Here is an 18428-nt window from a genome sequence, read left to right as displayed (position 1 = left end):
AGGAAAAAGATGCTGTATACTGTTTTCCTTTATCACAATAGTCCATACACTAGCAGCAGGTAATTTTTTGGTATTAATCTGCATTCAAAAATGTGCAAAGTTATAATTTCAGTTTGCAAAAGATGAAGATAAGTGATTTTAACAAGAAACATGTAGGTATAATTGAATTTTAATTTTCACTCTGGAGTGCCTTCTTATAGCCAATAAAGTAAGCAATCCTGGGGGCATACGCAGTTCCAGAGTGGGTATCAGATATCTTGCAGTTCCTATAACAATGACATACTTTCTCTGTCTGGCTTTGTATATCTTGAACCAGTTTTCCTTCTCTTACTGCCAAATACTCTGAATTTTCTGCTGTTTTGTATATGGTGACCCAATTTTTGGCATTTCAGTGTACATATCCTTTGCAGTTCTCCTGTACAGAACTAACATTGTGGATAAGATGTGTGGTCCTGTAACCAATCAGTGTTGTATGTGAACACCTCTTTCTACTGGTTCCACACACCCATCACCTTTATAGCAGCATGACATGTACAAATTCAGCTGCCACAGTACATAAAATATTTCTTGGGGCCCCCAACATTCTTCCCCATTAACTGTGACTCACAGGTTAACATTGGTCTTTTGATATCAATGATAAATACTTCCACTTTCATGTTTATATTTTTGATGGCTCTTCACTGCCAAAGTTAGCTGCAACACAACATTTATGGTTACACAAGAGAGGAGGATCTGCCACATACAGCCATGTCAGGTGCCTGCAGTCATACTCTCTTATTGCTGGTTCACCATTCTACAAATGCTCTGAGTTAGATTTCATGTGCACCATTACTCTTTGGCATTAACTCACACAGGTAACCGTGTGCATTAACACACCACTTCTGGGATTCTGGGAGGCCTACCGGCCGAGGACTGAATTCACACAGTGGATTAAAGAAGAGGTCCATGCACTGACCAAGCTGGATGTGGTTTTTAGGTGGTTTCCCACAAGTGAAAAGTTGAATAGCAGGCTGGTATGCCTGTCCCAAAATACTCGCACTTTGACATGGGGTAATACTAGACATAAACAGGTGGGGAACACAAATTCTGTCCTCTAGATGGAGGGGCAGGTGGGAGGAGAGAGACAGCATGAGGGAGCGACAGGTATGGTATCGAGCCACCTCCTACTACTTACGCTGCCATATCCAGATTAACAAGTCGACCCTACGTACACGTGAGATAATGTCAGAAAATAAGATGGAGCTTCATAGGCTTTCCAATTTTTACAAATGTTAGTAAGAAATCTGACATATGCTTACATTAAGACTGAATGAGGTAGTGAAGTGGTTAGCACACTGGACTTGCATCTGGGAGGATGGTGGTTCAAATCTGCATCCAGCCATCCAGATTTAGGTTTACATGATTTCCCTAAATTGCTCACGGCAAATGCTGGAGTGGTTCCTTTGAAAGCACACAGCTGATTTCCTTCTCCATCCTTCCCTAATCTGACCTTGTGCTTCATGTCTAATGACCGCATTGCTGACAGGACGTTAAACACTGATCTCCTCCTCCTCCTGCTTATGTGGTTTTTAGGTGGTTTCCCACAAGTGAAAAGTTGAATAGCAGGCTGGTATGCCTGTCCCAAAATACTCGCACTTTGACATGCTGCTTACACATGGTGTGTGGTTCTTATAAACAAACTCAGTCGCACATTACCTGTACAATTTATTAAAAATGTTTCTTTTATGATCTTTAACTTCACTGTTACTTTGTTTGTTTCCTTCTCCAAATTAAAATCCTCTACACAATTAGATAACATGACACTGTGAATTAGATAGTGCAGATTATGCTGGAAACCTGTAGAATACAAGCACTTGAATGCATACAGACTATCACTCACAATATAGTGAACATATTAAGCAGTGGTTGGGAATACAAACAGTAACACACTAGCTCTTCCCCAGGAAGGGCTGGAAGGACACAGTTGTGTCCATACATGTATTTTATGTACTATGAAGAAGCCCATAAGCTATGTTCAAGTTCTTGTGTATGAGCCTACTGGTCACTTTATGTCTCAATATTTGGAAAGTTGTTATTTTTACACATTCCATTACTTCATGTATATTAAAAATGAAACTGACAACAGAAGTGATGAAGTAATCTTCCAGCTTGAGTATCTTTGGGTAACCTTACACATCATACACTTAATTCAATATAATCAGACCACAGCTCAAAGATGGATTTCCTTAGCAATTAGACTCAAGTTTTATCATGTCATTCTATACTGGTGCTCGTAAAACACCATTAACAGTCTGCTTCTGGCAGTTGGTCACAGACTTCTTTCCTAGACAATCTTTCCAAGTATTATTTGTTTTGTATGGTTCCATGTTAGCCACAGTGTTGTCACACATACTGAGATCACTTACAACTGTCAAAATTACAGATATTTTTTAAGGCAATACATACCCAACAACGATACTTGCTGTACGGATCCAGTTCATCATATGTTATAAGATATGATTTCAGATTCTCTTTCCAGAATCCAATACATTTCATCTTGTAATCAGGGTCACCTATACAAACACACAATTTTAATTATTGGTATGTACACAGTATAAAATTTATGTCTACAATACAATCTGATGCTACAGTTCTGATGATTATTTCTCAGAACAATTCAAGTTCTACAATATTGGCTTATCCTTTTCCATTTAATTACAACATGCAATTTGATTTCAACAACAGTTCTGCCAACCAGATGGAAATACAAATCAGACCTTATGAGGCACACTGGTGTTTATGCACTGCAGAGGTACCTTGTAGCACATAACAGAAAAGAAAGATGGGGAACAATGATGATGTCCAAATCAGCTGTGAATGAACAATCTAATATAAACACAAACACAGCTACACTAGAAATTTCTGGAAAACAAAATGTGTAATACAGTTGCAATAGGATGGAAGAGGGAAAAAAGAACTTTAAATGACAGTTTCTTCAAAGACTAATATTAACTCTTCAGACAAAAAGACCGGATAAGTGAAGGGTAAAAATGGGCAGGTGTGTTGGCAGATGATGGCACACAATGAGGGTGAGGAAGTGGGAATATAGGGAGGTGGTAGGACAGAGGGGGCAGAAACTGTTGAGTGGAGGGTGTGCAGACAGTATGTTACTGTAGGTTGAGGCCAGGATAATTTTGGGAGTGGAGAACATGTTGTAAGGCTAACTCCTATTTGTGCAGTTCAGAAAAGGTAGTAGTGGAGTGGAGGATCCAGAAGCAACCACTGAAATCAAGCATGTTATGTTCAGCTGCATATTGTGCTGCAGGGTGATTTACTTTGGTCTTGGCCACAGTTTTGTGCTGTCCATTCATCCTGATGAACAGCTGGATCCCTACTCACTGTTGACACCACTTCCCTGTACACCAATATCCCCCACGCCAATGGTCTTGCCACTATTGAGCACTACCTTTTCCCGACTCCAAACCCACTATCTGACTCCTCATACACTTTACGAACTTTATCCAAACACACAGACACTTCTCCTTTGAAGGGAAGGTATACAAACTAATCCGCAGCACCATGGCCACCTGCATGGTACCCTCCAATGCCAACCTGTTAATGGGCCATTTACAAGAAAACTTCCTAGTCCTGCAAATTTCCCAACCTCTAGCCTGCTTCAGGTTCAATGACAGGGTGTATACATGGACAAGAAAAAAGAATTCCCAGATTTTCCCCAGATTTCCAGGTTAAAAAAGCACTTTTCCCCTCATATGAAAATACACTTCTTACATGGTGAAAAATGCACTTTTTCCATGATGAGTGACAGTATACTTTCCCTCGGAGCTGTAAAAATACCAATCCTTTGAAAGGTAAAAATTTTATACACCAGTTTAGAACTCTCCGGTTCTTCAGAAAAAAAAACTCTGGCAAAGTTTTGGAAACATCTCTGATATGCAGCAACATTTACACTGCGTATTTTCGTATTCCTGTTATGAAAGTATAGATTCGAATTCCATCAAACACAGCACGTTTGTTTATGAAGCATTGAAATCGAGATTGAAATGCGCTTTTGTAAGCCAATCATAGCTCATGTCTACATCTACATCTACATCCATACTCCGCAAGCCACCTGACGGTGTGTGGCGGAGGGTACCCCGAGTACCTTTATCGGTTCTCCCTTCTGTTCCAGTCTCGTATGGTTCGTGGAAAGAAGGATTGTCGGTATGCTTCTGTGTGGGCTCTAATCTCTCTGATTTTATCCTCATGGTCTCTTCGCGAGATATACGTAGGAGGGAGCAATATACTGCTTGACTGTTCGGTGAAGGTATGTTCTCGAAACTTTAACAAAAGCCCGTACCGAGCTACTGAGCGGCTCTCCTGCAGAGTCTTCCACTGGAGTGTGTCTATCATCTCCGTAACGCTTTCGCGATTACTAAATGATCCTGTAACGAAGCGCGCTGCTCTCCGTTGGATCTTCTATCTCTCTTCTATCAACTCTATCTCGTACGGATCCCACACTGCTGAGCAGTATTCAAGCAGTGGGCAAACAAGCGTACTGTAACCTACTTCCTTTGTTTTCGGATTGGATTTTCTTAGGATTCTTCCAATGAATCTCAGTCTGGCATCTGCTTTACCGACGATCAACTTTATATGATCATTCCATTTTAAATCACTCCTAATGCGTACTCCCAGATAATTTATGGAATTAACTGTTTCCAGTTGCTGACCTGCTATTTTGTAGCTAAATGATAAGGGATCTATCTTTCTATGTATTCGCAGTACATTACACTTGTCTACATTGAGATTCAATTGCCATTCCCTGCACCATGCGTCAATTCGCTGCAGATCCTCCTGCATTTCAGTACAATTTTCCATTGTTACAACCTCTCGATACACCACAGCATCATCTGCAAAAAGCCTCAATGAACTTCCGGTGTCATCCACAAGGTCATTTATGTATATTGTGAATAGCAACGGTCCTATGACACTCCCCTGCGGCACACCTGAAATCACTCTTACTTCGGAAGACTTCTCTCCATTGAGAATGACATGCTGCGTTCTGTTATCTAGGAACTCTTCAATCCAATCACACAATTGTTCTGATAGTCCATATGCTCTTACTTTGTTCATTAAACGACTGTGGGGAACTGTATCGAACACCTTGCGGAAGTCAAGAAACACGGCATCTACCTGTGAACCCATGTCTATGGCCCTCTGAGTCTCGTGGACGAATAACGCGAGCTGGGTTTCACATGACCGTCTTTTTTGAAACCCATGCTGATTCCTACAAGGTAGATTTCTAGTCTCCAGAAAAGCCATTATACTCGAACATAATACGTGTTCCAAAATTCTACAACTGATCGACGCTAGAGATATAGGTCTATAGTTCTGCACATCTGTTCGATGTCCCTTCTTGAAAACGGGGATGACCTGTGCTCTTTTCCAATCCTTTGGAACGCTACGCTCTTCTAGAGACCTATGGTACACCGCTGCAAGAAGGGGGGCCAAGTTCCTTCGTGTACTCTGTGTAAAATCGAACTGGTATCCCATCAGGTCCAGCGGCCTTTCCTCTTTTGAGCGATTTTAATTGTTTCTCTATCCCTCTGTCGTCTATTTTGATATCTACCATTTTGTCATCTGTACGACAATCTAGAGAAGGAACTACAGTGCAGTCTTCCTCTGTAAAACAGCTTTGGAAAAACACATTTAGTATTTCGGCCTTTAGTCTGTCATCCTCTGTTTCAGTACCATTTTGGTCACAGAGTGTCTGGACATTTTGTTTTGATCCGCCTACCGCTTTGACGTAAGACCAAAATTTCTTAGGATTTTCTGCCAAGTCAGTACATAGAACTTTACTTTAGAATTCATTGCACGCCTCTCGCATAGCCCTCCTCACACTACATTTCGCTTCGCGTAATTTTTGTTTGTCTGCAAGGCTTTGGCTATGTTTATGTTTGCTGTGAAGTTCCCTTTGCTTCCGCAGCAGTTTTCTAACTCGGTTATTGTACCACGGTGGCTCTTTTCCATCTCTTACATTCTTGCTTGGCACATACTCATCTAACGCATATTGTGCGACGGTTTTGAACTTTGTCCACTGATCCTCAACACTATCTGTACTTGAGACAAAACTTTTGTGTTGAGCCGTCAGGTACTCTGTGATCTGCTTTTTGTCACTTTTGCTAAACAGAAAAATCTTCCTACCTTTTTTAATATTTCTATTTACGGCTGAAATCATCGATGCCGTAACCGCTTTATGATCGCTGATTCCCTGTTCTGCGTTCACGTGATGTCGCGAGCCAATGGCAGGAGCATAGGACACATGATGATGTCGGCTAATAGCAACATCACTGTTAAGTAGCATCAATGCACAGATAGGAAAAGTTAATGGTTTAAATAAATGTACATAGTGTAGCTACACAAAAAGCTAAGCTTTCACATGTAACATTGGTCTGTTTGCATGTGTTACACTTCAAGATTTATCACACAAATGTGCCAGTAAAATTTTAAATAATGACATTAATGTCTGGTCTTCTGGGCTCAAAATTCTTCCTAAGTGGTTAGTCCTCAATGTGTTAAGTTTTAAATGATAGTCAAATGTTCTGTGATTTAAGATATCATGGCCTCAGCCTCCAGGATCCTACTGTCCCCATACCCTCCACTCAAGTTTTTACCCCTGTCCTGTCACTTCCTCCCTATTTATGTCCCTTCACCCTCACTGTGTGCTGGCCCTTCCCTGCTCCTCTCCTTTTTCACTCCCCTTCCCCATCCAAACTAAGTGTCCTACAGCCTCCTGATGTTGTGCATGGTGGCAGTCTTGTCATGCCACCTTCTGGTCCCTGCACACTCTGTCGGACAGTCCTCTTCTCTCCACCCACCTGTACCCTGCTATCCCTTCTGCCCTCTCCAGATTTCTGTTTTCATTTCATGTGACAGTTGTGTTCTGGTCCAAGCAGCCAGACATGGCAGTTGTGTGTGTGAAGTGTGCTTGTTTGTTTGAGTGAATGTGTGTGTATTTTCTGTTCTGAAGAAGGCTTTGGACAAAAGCTAAACGTGTAACAGTCTTTTCATTGTGCCCATCTGCAACTCAATGTGTCATCTTTATGGAGAGTATCAATCTATCATTTTCCTTTCCCTTTTAGTGTTGATATTCCAATCTGGAGTTTCCATTATTTAAAACTGTGATTTTGTTATATTGGTACACGTTAAATAATGTAAGTCAAGTATAGACATTGTCTGCAAAATAAGCTTCTTAAAGCTTCTTGAAGTAGTCACACTGTGGCTGTTTCAGCCTTAACAACAAACTATAATACTGGTTCATCATAAAATTATTTACTTTGCACAGTTTATAAATGGGGCAGGGCAAATTCATCAACTGTTGATGAATTTTTATAAGTAGTTTGTGTCTTTATGTAAATATTTACGGAATGGGTGCCTAATTCAAATGTGGACACAATTCTCTTGAAGATGATCTACATGAAGGATGTCACAATGCTGCAGCCGCAGACAAAACATCAAGAAAATGCACGACTTTCTGAGATAGTATACAAAAACAAGAGGGAAAAATCTTCCCAGAGAGTCTGGTGCTGTGAAATATTTCATCCAGACTGTCAACATCTTAAAACTCAACTGTATCAGTCTAGCATCCATCACTGGAAATACATTTAGGAGGTAAATACGTCACTCCTGTGACAAAGAACTAAAGAACCATAGCTGCAACAAAAGACAAACAATGCTGGTGTATACAAAGCTGAATGTTTGGATTGTGACACCTACACTGTTTAAACAGGTTTACCACTTGATATCAGGCTTAAAGAGCATATTCCAACACTTAACAGTAGGTATGCATTCACACAAAACCCAGAACGCAGTAGACAACATGAAGAGTTTTTCTGGTAACCTATGGCACTTTCTGAAAGTTGAAAGTGGAGACAGGTGTTACAACATGATAAAAACTTGACAATAATGTTGGTATCTACATTATATAATCAAATAACAATATAAATATCTTCAAGTAGTCACAGTCTTGCACACATTACAAAAAAATGGCTCTGAGCACTATGGGACTCAACTGCTGAGGTCATTAGTCCCCTAGAACTTAGAACTAGTTAAACCTAACTAACCTAAGGACATCACAAACATCCATGCCCGAGGCAGGATTCGAACCTGCGACCGTAGCGGTCTTGCGGTTCCAGACTGCAGCGCCTTTAACCGCACGGCCACTTCGGCCGGCGCACACATTACATGGTAACCTTTCACAATGCGAACTGACAGAGACACTAAAGTAGAAAACAATGTGCTCAATGATCTTATACAGCAAGGAAGCTAGCAACAAATCCTTTCAAACTGTCGATATTTTATTCAATTTTGTCAGACATGGTACGACAGCTGAACTTTAGCTGATTGTCTCGTACTGGTAGTGTAATCCTCCTATGTGTGCCATGGAATTGTAAAGTTAGAGGTGTTCTTGTATTTCAATGCATACTTTCTTTGCATTGTTTGCATATTGTTGCAATAAAAAAATGCTCAATCAAAAGAAAGCACTTTTGGAGGGGGTGAAAAAGCCAAATGGAAACTGAATAATGGAAAGTCTAGGGCAGAATAAAGACAGTATTATGAAAAGGTTAGATTGCTACTCATGCTATAGAGGAAATGCCGAGTCACAGACAGGCACAATGAAAAGGCTACTATACATTTAAGCTTTCGACCAAAAGGCTTTCTTCTGAAGTAGAATACACCGATGTGCTTGTGGATGTGTGTGCGGGCGTGCGCAACCACTGTCCCTGGCTGCTGTAGCCAAACTATGGACTGCAGATGTGCCTGATGGGCGCAGCAGTCCGGTGTTGATTGTGGGGCATACAAGCAGCTGGGGGGTGGGGATGCAGAAGAATAGCAGGGTAGGGGTCAGAGAAAATGTGTACTGCATGTGGGAGCATGCAGTGACATGGTAGAACAGGGTAGGGCTACAGGGTGTAGTCGGGACCTTTTGTGTGTGTGTGGGGGGAAGGGGGGGGGGGGGGGGGGGGACACCGAAGGGATCTGTGAGGGCGAGAAGCAGAGAAGGGAGAAGGGCTAGTGGATGCACTGGCAGAAAAGAAGGCTGCGTAGTGCTGGTGTAGGAGCAGGGAAAGGGATAGATGGGTGAATAACAGGATCTAGCGAAGGCTGATGCCAGGATATACTGCAGAGAGAGTTCCCAGCTGGTGTCAATAGAGAGGATCCAGATGGCACAGACTGTCAAGTAGTCACTGAAGTGAAGCACATCACTGGGTAACATGTTCAGCAAGTGGTTGGTCCTGCTGCCTCTTGGCCGCAGTTTGGCAGTTGCCATTTATGCAGACAGACAGCTTGCTTGTTGTCATGCTCACTTAGAAAGCAGCACACTGGTTGCAGCTTAGTTTGTTGATCATGTGGTTGCTTTGTTAGGTAGCTCTACTTCTGATGGGATAGGAGATGCCTGTGACCGGAGTGAAGTATATAATGGTGGGAGGATGTATGGGACAGGTCTTGCATCTAGGTCTATTCAAGGATATGAAACATGAAGTGAGGAATTGGGAGCAGGGGTGCAGTGAGGATGGACAAGGATATTGCATAGGTTTGGTGGGTGGGAGAATACTACTGTTAGAGGGGTGGGAACACAGAGGGTATGATATTCCTCATTTAAGGGCATGACGAGAGGTTGTCAAACCCTTTGCAAAGAATGTGATTCAGTTGCTCCAGTACTGGCTGGTACTCAGTCACATGATGAGCCCCCACAAGAGGAGCCCTCATTTGTTGCTGGATGGAGGGAGGGGGGTGGGGTGGGAGGCATAGGATATGCTAGTGACTGAAGAGACGAAGCAAAGGAGATCTGGTTCTGTACGAGGTTGAGAGGGTAATTTCAGTCTGTGGCCTCCGTCAGACCATTGGTATGTTTTGAGATGAACTGCTTGTCCCTACAGATGTGACTGCCATGGGGGCTAGGCCGTATGGAAGATACTTCTTGGTATGGAATTGGTAGCAGTTGTCGAAGTGGAGATATTGCTGGTGGCTGATAGGTTTGACATGGACGGAGGTACTGATGCAGCCATCCTTGAGGGGGAGGTCAACATCGAGGAAGGTAGCTTGTCACACCAACCATTCTCCGCCCTCTGCCCCCCCCCCCCCCCCTCCCCCCGAGTTTCCACAGTTCCTGTCGCTTCACCACACGGCACCCTGCTAATCGTTGTTGGTGCCCCCACAGCATGTGGCTAGGGTGTCTTGTCCCTTGGTTCAGATCATGAAGATTTCATCAATGAATCTGAACCAGGTGAGAGGTTTGGGATTCTGGGCAGTTGAGGAGGATTCCTCTAGATAGCCCATGAAAAGGTTGGCACAGGATGATGCCATATGGGTGCCCACTTCTATACTTGGACTTATTTGTAGGTGACATCTTCAATGGAGACAGTCTTCAGGTTTGGAGACAGTCAGGCACTGGGAAAGGTAATGTTGGTTGGTTGATTTGGGGGAGGGGACCAAACAGTGAGGTCATTGGTCTCGTCTGACGGGGAAGGAAATCGGCCATGCCCTTTCAAAGGAACCATCCCGGCATTTGCCTGAAGCGATTTGCGAAAACCACGGAAACCTAAATCAAGTTGGCCACACACAGGTTTGAATCATCGTGTCCAACAGCGGCAATGCCACGGGTACTGGTGATTAATGTGGAGGGAGGTGGTGTCAAGTGATCAGCACGGTGTCGTGAGGTAAAGGAACAGGAACTGTGGAGAGATGGTGAAGGAAATGGTTCCTGTTAACAGGCCATCTTCCTCGATGTTGAGCTCCACCTCAAGGATAGCCACATCAGTACCTCTGTCCATATCAAACCTACCAACCACTAGCAATACCTTCACTTTGACAGCTGCCACTCATTCCATACCATAAAGTCCCTTCTACACAGCCTAGCTACCTGTGGTTGTTGCACCTGTGGGACAAGCAGTTCCCCTCCAAATGCACCAAGGGTCTCTATCACTGACCTGGGTATGGAGTCCTTACAAGAGAATCAGGCAGTTATGGAATTAGGATGTGTAGAATGTGCATTATGGAAAGGTCCCTGATACAAATTTGGCTTGAGGAACTAATGCCTCAGGACCAACTTCTGGTGAACTGTTTAAAACTGTGTATCGAATCAGAAGAAATGACAGTGGGATCGTGTCAACGTTATGATAAAAAAAAGATGAATACCTGTCACATGGTTGGACCACAATGCAAGACGAAATATGGTGGAAAATTCATGAGGTGGATGCAATATCCCCCCCCCCCCCCCCACACACACACACACACACACACACACACACACACACACACACACACACACACACACAGACTGTCGGAACTGGGAGCAGTTAAGGTCTTTCAGTATAACTTTGCTGTGACGGAGCACACCACATTTTTCATGCACCTATATACCATGTCACTGGCATACAAGTAGAAAGCAGAAAGGGCAGGACGAAAATCTCAGTAATGCTAGATCAAGGTGTCACTGAACCAGTAGTTTCTTAGTACAATAACTCTATGCAAGTGGTGGAGAAGTGAGATGGCACGATTCGTTTGGTACTGACTCGCATCTAATTATAATACCAGAGGCTGATAGGCCAGAAAACTTGGAGGAGTTGCTCCAGAAGGTTCACAGAGTACAAATTTTTTCATGTCTTGACCTACAATAAAGTTACTGGCAGATCAAATTGGAGCCCTCCTTTAGTCAGTACATGGATTTTCTGGTGCCAAGTGATGCATTGTGTGAATGGCATCTTAATTGCTGAGAACTCATGGAGCAACTCTTGTTAAGGTCTTTGCTCAGCACCATATGCAGTCACTGTAAAAATTGAGAAAACTTGTTTCAGAGCAGCTCAAGTTAAATTTCTGGATCATATAATTTTGAAGTTTGGAATCGCACCTGACCTGTTGAAAATAGAGGCGATAGGACAGTACTTGACAACAAAGACTAGGAAGTAATTATGTGGTTATGTTGGGCTCATAGATTTGTACAAGAGATTCATTAGTATTTAAATGCTGTAAACTCCAAGATTACATGAGGTGACTTGGGAAACATCTCTCTGGTTGCGGGATGAAGCAGCAGAACATGAATTCCAGGCTTTGAAGAGGACACTCATGGTAGCTCCTATACTTGCTCACCCTTAATGATCATGGGATTTCTGTATGATTAATGACAGTGCAGAGTCTAGGTAAGCCATAGGCCTGTATCAAGAATTTGAAGAGGAAGGACAGGTGGTGACGACAGAACTGCATTTGGGAGCCATGTCTTGTCTAAATGTGAGAAGAATTACTCAGTTATCAAGCCTGAAACAATTGCCATAGTGTGGGGCTTTAAAAAGTTTCACTTCTTATTGTATGGAAGAAGAACCTGCATCTTGATCAAGCATACAGCACTACAGCTTTTGTTAACTGCCAAGTTGACTAACAGTCGGTTACTCTGATGGGTATTGTACCTGAAAGAATTCACCTCCACAATCACACTCTTACTGGGCTCAGTTAATGTCATAGCAGGTGAAATATCTTGCTGTCCTATTGTACATTGTCTGAAACAATAGACGAAGAACTAGAGGAAAACCATAACAGCCTCTTCTGCATGAAGGAAGCAGTGTTCGACAATTTCATTTCAGTGGCATTGAATGACATAGGAAGGAAGCAAGACTACGGTCTGGACCTTCATGAATTAAAAAGAAAAGTGCGCAACAGTGTACAGCCAGCAATTCCACAATTTCAGATGTGTAATTTATTAACTATGGTTTCTGTCAGTTGCAAATAAAATTTTTATTAGTGACTAGTTTTGAACTTTCCATTCATTCTAAAATTATCACCTATATTAGAAGATGCAATGTTATTAACAAAACATGAAATACAATGGCAGAAACCTCAATTAGTTAATTACAAATATAATGAGTTCACCAATTTAGTATTGGAGGGCAGCGTGGAGGGTAAAAATTGTAGAGGGAGACCAAGAGATGAATACACCAAGCAGATTCAGAAGGATGTAGGTTGCAGTAGGTACTGGGAGATGAAGAAGCTTGCACAGGATAGAGTAGCATGGAGAGCTGCATCAAACCAGTCTCAGGCCTGAAGACCACAACAACAACATGAATTGCTGATCCTGACACCAACAATGATGAGATTACATAATTTCATCTCTTGCAGAAGGCAGTTCTGTTTCATCAGAAAAGCATAGATGATTTGCTCTGGTTATTATGCATATCCAACAACCTCTTCAGTCAGGTTATTATGCATACCTGACCACCACTTTAATAAGTTAATTTGGTATACTCATTTCAGCCATGCCTATTTTGAACCTCGAAAATGATTCTTGAAGTTGCATTCCACAGTCATTTTAATAACATGGAATGCAGGATCTGGAAAGTACTGTTGGTCTGCAGACCTTGTCAGAATGAAAAGCCACCTGCGACTTAGCATCAGATGCCCCTGGTTTCGACTGTGCCAGAGAGACTGTGTCAACTGGGGGCCACCGATCTCCTACACCCGTTACCGAGGTTGAGAAGCGTTTTCCATTACATTCTTGTCACGTTGGAGCTGACCTCAAAATTCGTAAACTTGGTTCCACTGCATAAGGCTACAGTGTAGATGGTGTTGGAAAAGCATAGATGCTTTGGTCTTTTTACTATGCAGGGATTTCTGAAACAGGTGGGGAGAGTCGAGAAATCGTTCTAAGATAATGGTCCACAGTTTTGCTCTTTAGAATGGAAGACAATGCTGCAGAATTGTAGAATAAGACCAGTTATTTATTTTCATTTTTAAATCTGACAGTAAGAATTTTGTGCAAACTGTGTAGCCTTTACTGCCTGTGTTGTGAAAAACATGCTTCATGGAACATCTTCCTACATAGCTCCCAGGATGTAATGAATAACCCTCATAGCTCTACTGTACTTGTATTGATAACCATTCTCAAATATCAAATGGCAGAGAAGAGAGTTTGGCAGCTGGTAGAATTTCTGCCCAATCAGCATTGCCGACATAAGGAGATAATTTCCATTCCAGCGAATCAAAGAGGCTGGCGAATACAAAAAGGAGTGAGCTGATATGAAGGAAAATTTGATGCTAAGAAATTGGTCAAAAGTTGCTCATTAAGTCACATGGGCTATCAAAAAACAAAAGGCATTGTGCCACAAGCTTCCCCTCTATATTATGGATGTGTCTACTTACGGAGAATCGTGGATGCTAACATGGTAGAGGTGGCATCACTGAAGTCACAGAAACCTTGTGGGACACATAATGTAAGTAATTTTAAACCTTTCACTGAATAAAAATATAGGAATGAGACAAGATGCATGAAAAGTCTAGTTTAGTAGCATAATTAGGTTATTGGGGACAAACTGATTTCAGTATGAGAAAGGTTCTGGTCTCAAGTTCATAGTTATTGGCAAATTTTAAGTATTCCATAGGAAAGAAGGTGCATACCTTCTGTTGGTCATGTAGAATGATAAACTATGAGTGCGATGTTGGGTCACTTTCAGTTTCTGTTGTCCACCAAGAAAGCCAAGAGAATTTTTGACCCAGAGTTCCATTTTCCAGTGAATTAAGGCATCTGCTGGTGGCGTTGTCTATCTTGTGAGGTGTTAACTGTGTAGTCAAGTTGAGATATTAGTAAAGTAGCACGAGACACGGACTATGTTATTTTGCGAATCTTGTCAGAGTAGTGACGATTCCTTGGAGGAAGTGATAAGTATGTGTGTTTGTAAGATAAGCTGAGTAAAATCTGAGTGTTAGTTGTTTCCTGAAGGCCAGAGTCTAGTCTTTGTTGGCATGTTGGAATTTTGGTTGCTTCAGTTTTGTTTTGTGATGTCTGCGGTGTAGTAGAAAGTGTGTATTAGGTTGCAGAGGAGAGAGATGGGATGAATAGTGGTTAGTGGGAAACTTAATAAGAACTGATAAGTCCATGTTGCGAGTATGTGAGGGCCCTGTGAAATGGATGCCAATTTTTTATTTTTTTTATGGTTTAATTGTAGTCATAGGGGATGCAGAATGATGATTAGTGAGAAAGTTCCCTGCATCATGATGATGTGGAATGAGTCACAGATGAGAAAGAGGGTAACTGAAGTACAGTTTGTGGCATCCAGCAGCTATTAACATACACAAGTGATTGGTATGTAGCAAATTGACTAACGCCGTATGTTCTGTCCTGCTGTTTGAAGTAGGTTTGAGACGATCACCAGGCCGAAGCAGAAGGGTGGATAATGCGAAAACCATGCCTTGGGAACAGAAGTGCACTATCAGCTATGATAGACGGTGAACTTGATCCATCCAAGCTTAACCGAAACTAGTGATAAGGGGTTTTACATGACTCAGATGGACTGTAAGGAGTAAAATGAATGTATGTCAAATCACATTTACATTTTGTTCTTGTAGTGGAATAAAGTAGTTGTAACTGTCATCCACTGAAGGATAATTAAAAATTAATGCAGCAAAATTTGCTCCATGTCATTGTTTCTGCACTGATTGTTGTTGGTTGTGTGTGTTGTGTTGTACAAGATCTCTGACATGATGGGACTATGTGATGAAGCAGCGAGTGTATGACGACTCTGGGAGGTGACAAGAATGCCATCTGAAGCAGTCTAAGTGGGCTTCCTTTTGTACCTTAAGCATAATGGACAGCATGAGGTTTGTTTCAATAGGTATAAATACTTTGGGATACTTCAAACATATTGTCACCATCCATGTGCGGTGTCCTTAAGGAAATGTCGGAACTATGCGGAATGGAGTGTGGGGACCTGGAACACAGAGCTGAGCAGTGATCACATGATCTACTTGCATCAACTGGACTACTCCGAGGCCTCAGAGAAGTGTAGTCATTAAAGTATTCTCTGTCAGGACTTGGGACCACTCAATAACAGTTCTCTTCGTATACACAGGGATCAAGGCAAGCCATTCACCCTTTGCGCAGGATGCAGGCAGCACTTGCCGTGCAGGTGCCTTCTGCCACTACTGAAGTCGCAGCTCATCTTTTCGTCTCTTAAAGTTGGTAACTTCTGGCAGCAAAGCGAGGCGAGATGTTAGTGTTGAGAATGGATAAGGCACATTTTCAGTTAAAACATGGAGGATTTCACTTGAAATCATGCTTTGGCAGTTGATGGTTTAACCATGACTCAGCTGTTTGGCTTATTGCATATATTTTCCTTACCCCACCAGAATGACACTTATCACAATGTCTGATAAGAGTTAGTTACCAGGCTACTTTCTTCCTTTCCCCATGAACTTTGCTGTCCAGTTTCTGGTAACTGTTTAACTACTAGATTTTCATATTAAAATTGCTACTCATCTTCAGTGTGTGAGAGAGTTAACTATACTGGTTTTTTAATACCTGTGCTGTTCCTCGTGAAGAATATTTTGTAATAAAAAATGGTCTAAATTACTACTCTTTCAATTCAGTATTTAGAGATGAACCATTTGATCACTATTAACTTCTACAAGAACCACAACAAAGATTCACTTGTCAGGATGCCCCTTCTCTTTCCATTTCCACTGTACACAGTTTATTAAATACATCTGAATTGTGTGAATTGTGGGAGAGGAGGTGGTGTGATCCACATTTCAAACAGGGTCACTTGATTCAGATAAAAGCAATGTTTATGTGTAGACATAGCCCAGTGGCATCTTGCAGTTTCCAGCACACATCAGGGTGGCTACGCACCAAAACTTGGAAAAAAAAATTCCCTGAGAATTCCAGTTGTGAGGAGGAAGACGATGTCAAGGAGCCCCTGATGAAATTAATAGTGAGCAGGGGGGATGGGGACAACATGCTGCTATAATGACTTTTCTTTCCTCTCAGCTATGTGTCAGCCATAAGCCCATTAGCTTAATCACAGTTTTTAAACACTGATAATTTATGTGGAATAATACTTAATTAGCACACTTTGAGATATTAAGTATTTTAAAATTTGTGATTTATAAAACTCACGAAAATTCATTTTCAATGCTAGGTTAAAAATGCAGAATACCCTGAGATTTTATCAAATTCCTGAAATTCCTCGAGATTTCCCCAATTTTTCCAGTACAATGTAATTCCCTGAGAATTTAAGGTTTTCCAAAAGAATCGCCACCCTACTCATAAGGTGTCTGAGGTGGTATGTACACCATGGTGGATGTTTTCTCTTTACTCTTAACCAGTTTCTCTTTTAATAGGAGTGCATTTATTGTGCAAATTATTGAGTGTATCAGTGAAATTAGATACTTCATCATTTACATCAGAGTCACTTCCTGCCTTTGTCTGCCAACAAATATATATACTTCCTCTGCAAGCACAGACATATTTATACACTTAAAATCTCTGAAAGTTGCCATTTGTGGTTTGTTTTTTTGGGCACTGCAACGAGTAGGTCATGAACATTAGATCATGAGCAGACAAACAAGGTGCACAGATCTGATCCATGTGAATTACGCTACTGGGAGTTTAGGTTACGAAAATATCGAAAAAGTATGTGTCTGCTGTACGCTGAGAAAGCCCAAGTGCAGTCACTGTAAGGTTTGAGCAGGAAAGTATGTGCATGAGTTTTGATATGAAAGTGCTGTTGTTCAGAAAATATATGTTCATATCTCCAGCTACAATTAATTGTGTGTTCATAGAAAGAACAAGACCTGAGAGTATAGATTCAAATTCTGTTGGTGGTGGTATGCTGTTGCCTCTTTCTCAACTTTGAACTGACTTTCCTAGCCAGTTACGGGGGAACTAGAGTTAAATGTGGATTCCGAACCACAGTACAAATCAGCATTTTTCACATCTACTAACATTGCCACAGGTGAAAGAAGCGAGAAGTAACAGATAAAAATCTTACAACTGATCAGGGATTGAACCTGACATCCTTAGATTTTTAGTCTGCCTCTTGACCACTGAGCAGCCGAAGGCAACCTAGGGAATGGCAACTACTTGAGGTAGAATGAAAGGATGATGGTAAAAGAACTTCCAATTCAGAAAATGAATACTTACTGTATATATCAACAGGTCTTCCCAAATGATCCACACTAAGGCAGTAAGTTTCATCAATTGCAATTTCTTTCTGTTCAATGTCACACACAGAGAAGTCTGATATATTCTGTTTGCAATAGATATTAGGTCTTGGTGACAGTGTAACACCTCCAAGAATACGGGTTTCGAATGGAACATCCCCACGCTGTGTGAAATTAAATTTTCCTGCCACAGGACACTGAACAGGTACTGGTCTCTTTGCTGCAACAAAATATTATGAATAGCATGTCACACAAATCAGAAGCAATGGTAAATTTAAAACTGTATGAAATCATAAAAAATCCCTGAAATTTTGTTGTATATGTTACTAAAACAACATTCTTACTGCTGAAAGCAATTATCTTCTATAGGTACTACATTCTGGATTTGACTTTCCATCAATATCCTGCCTTTCTTAATGTGTTTCATTCACAACCTACCACTATAAAATTGAAATCTAACCCCC

At 41.6% G+C, this 18428-nt stretch overlaps 1 protein-coding gene across 1 annotated transcript in view; it reads right to left on the bottom strand.

The window, feature by feature from the left end:
* LOC126470401 (uncharacterized) overlaps positions 1–18428 on the bottom strand; it is a 125363-nt gene that overhangs the window by 37426 nt on the left and 69509 nt on the right. The window contains exons 8-9 of the mRNA XM_050098247.1: positions 17945–18184; positions 2446–2552 (exon numbers count right to left, since the gene is read on the bottom strand). Coding sequence (XP_049954204.1) covers positions 2446–2552; positions 17945–18184 — 347 coding nt within the window. The remainder of the gene's footprint in view (positions 1–2445; positions 2553–17944; positions 18185–18428) is intronic.

This window comes from Schistocerca serialis, chromosome 3, assembly GCF_023864345.2.
Source record: "Schistocerca serialis cubense isolate TAMUIC-IGC-003099 chromosome 3, iqSchSeri2.2, whole genome shotgun sequence".
Classification (NCBI taxonomy): Eukaryota; Metazoa; Arthropoda; class Insecta; order Orthoptera; family Acrididae; genus Schistocerca; species Schistocerca serialis.
This window is presented reverse-complemented; position numbering and strand designations above follow the sequence as displayed.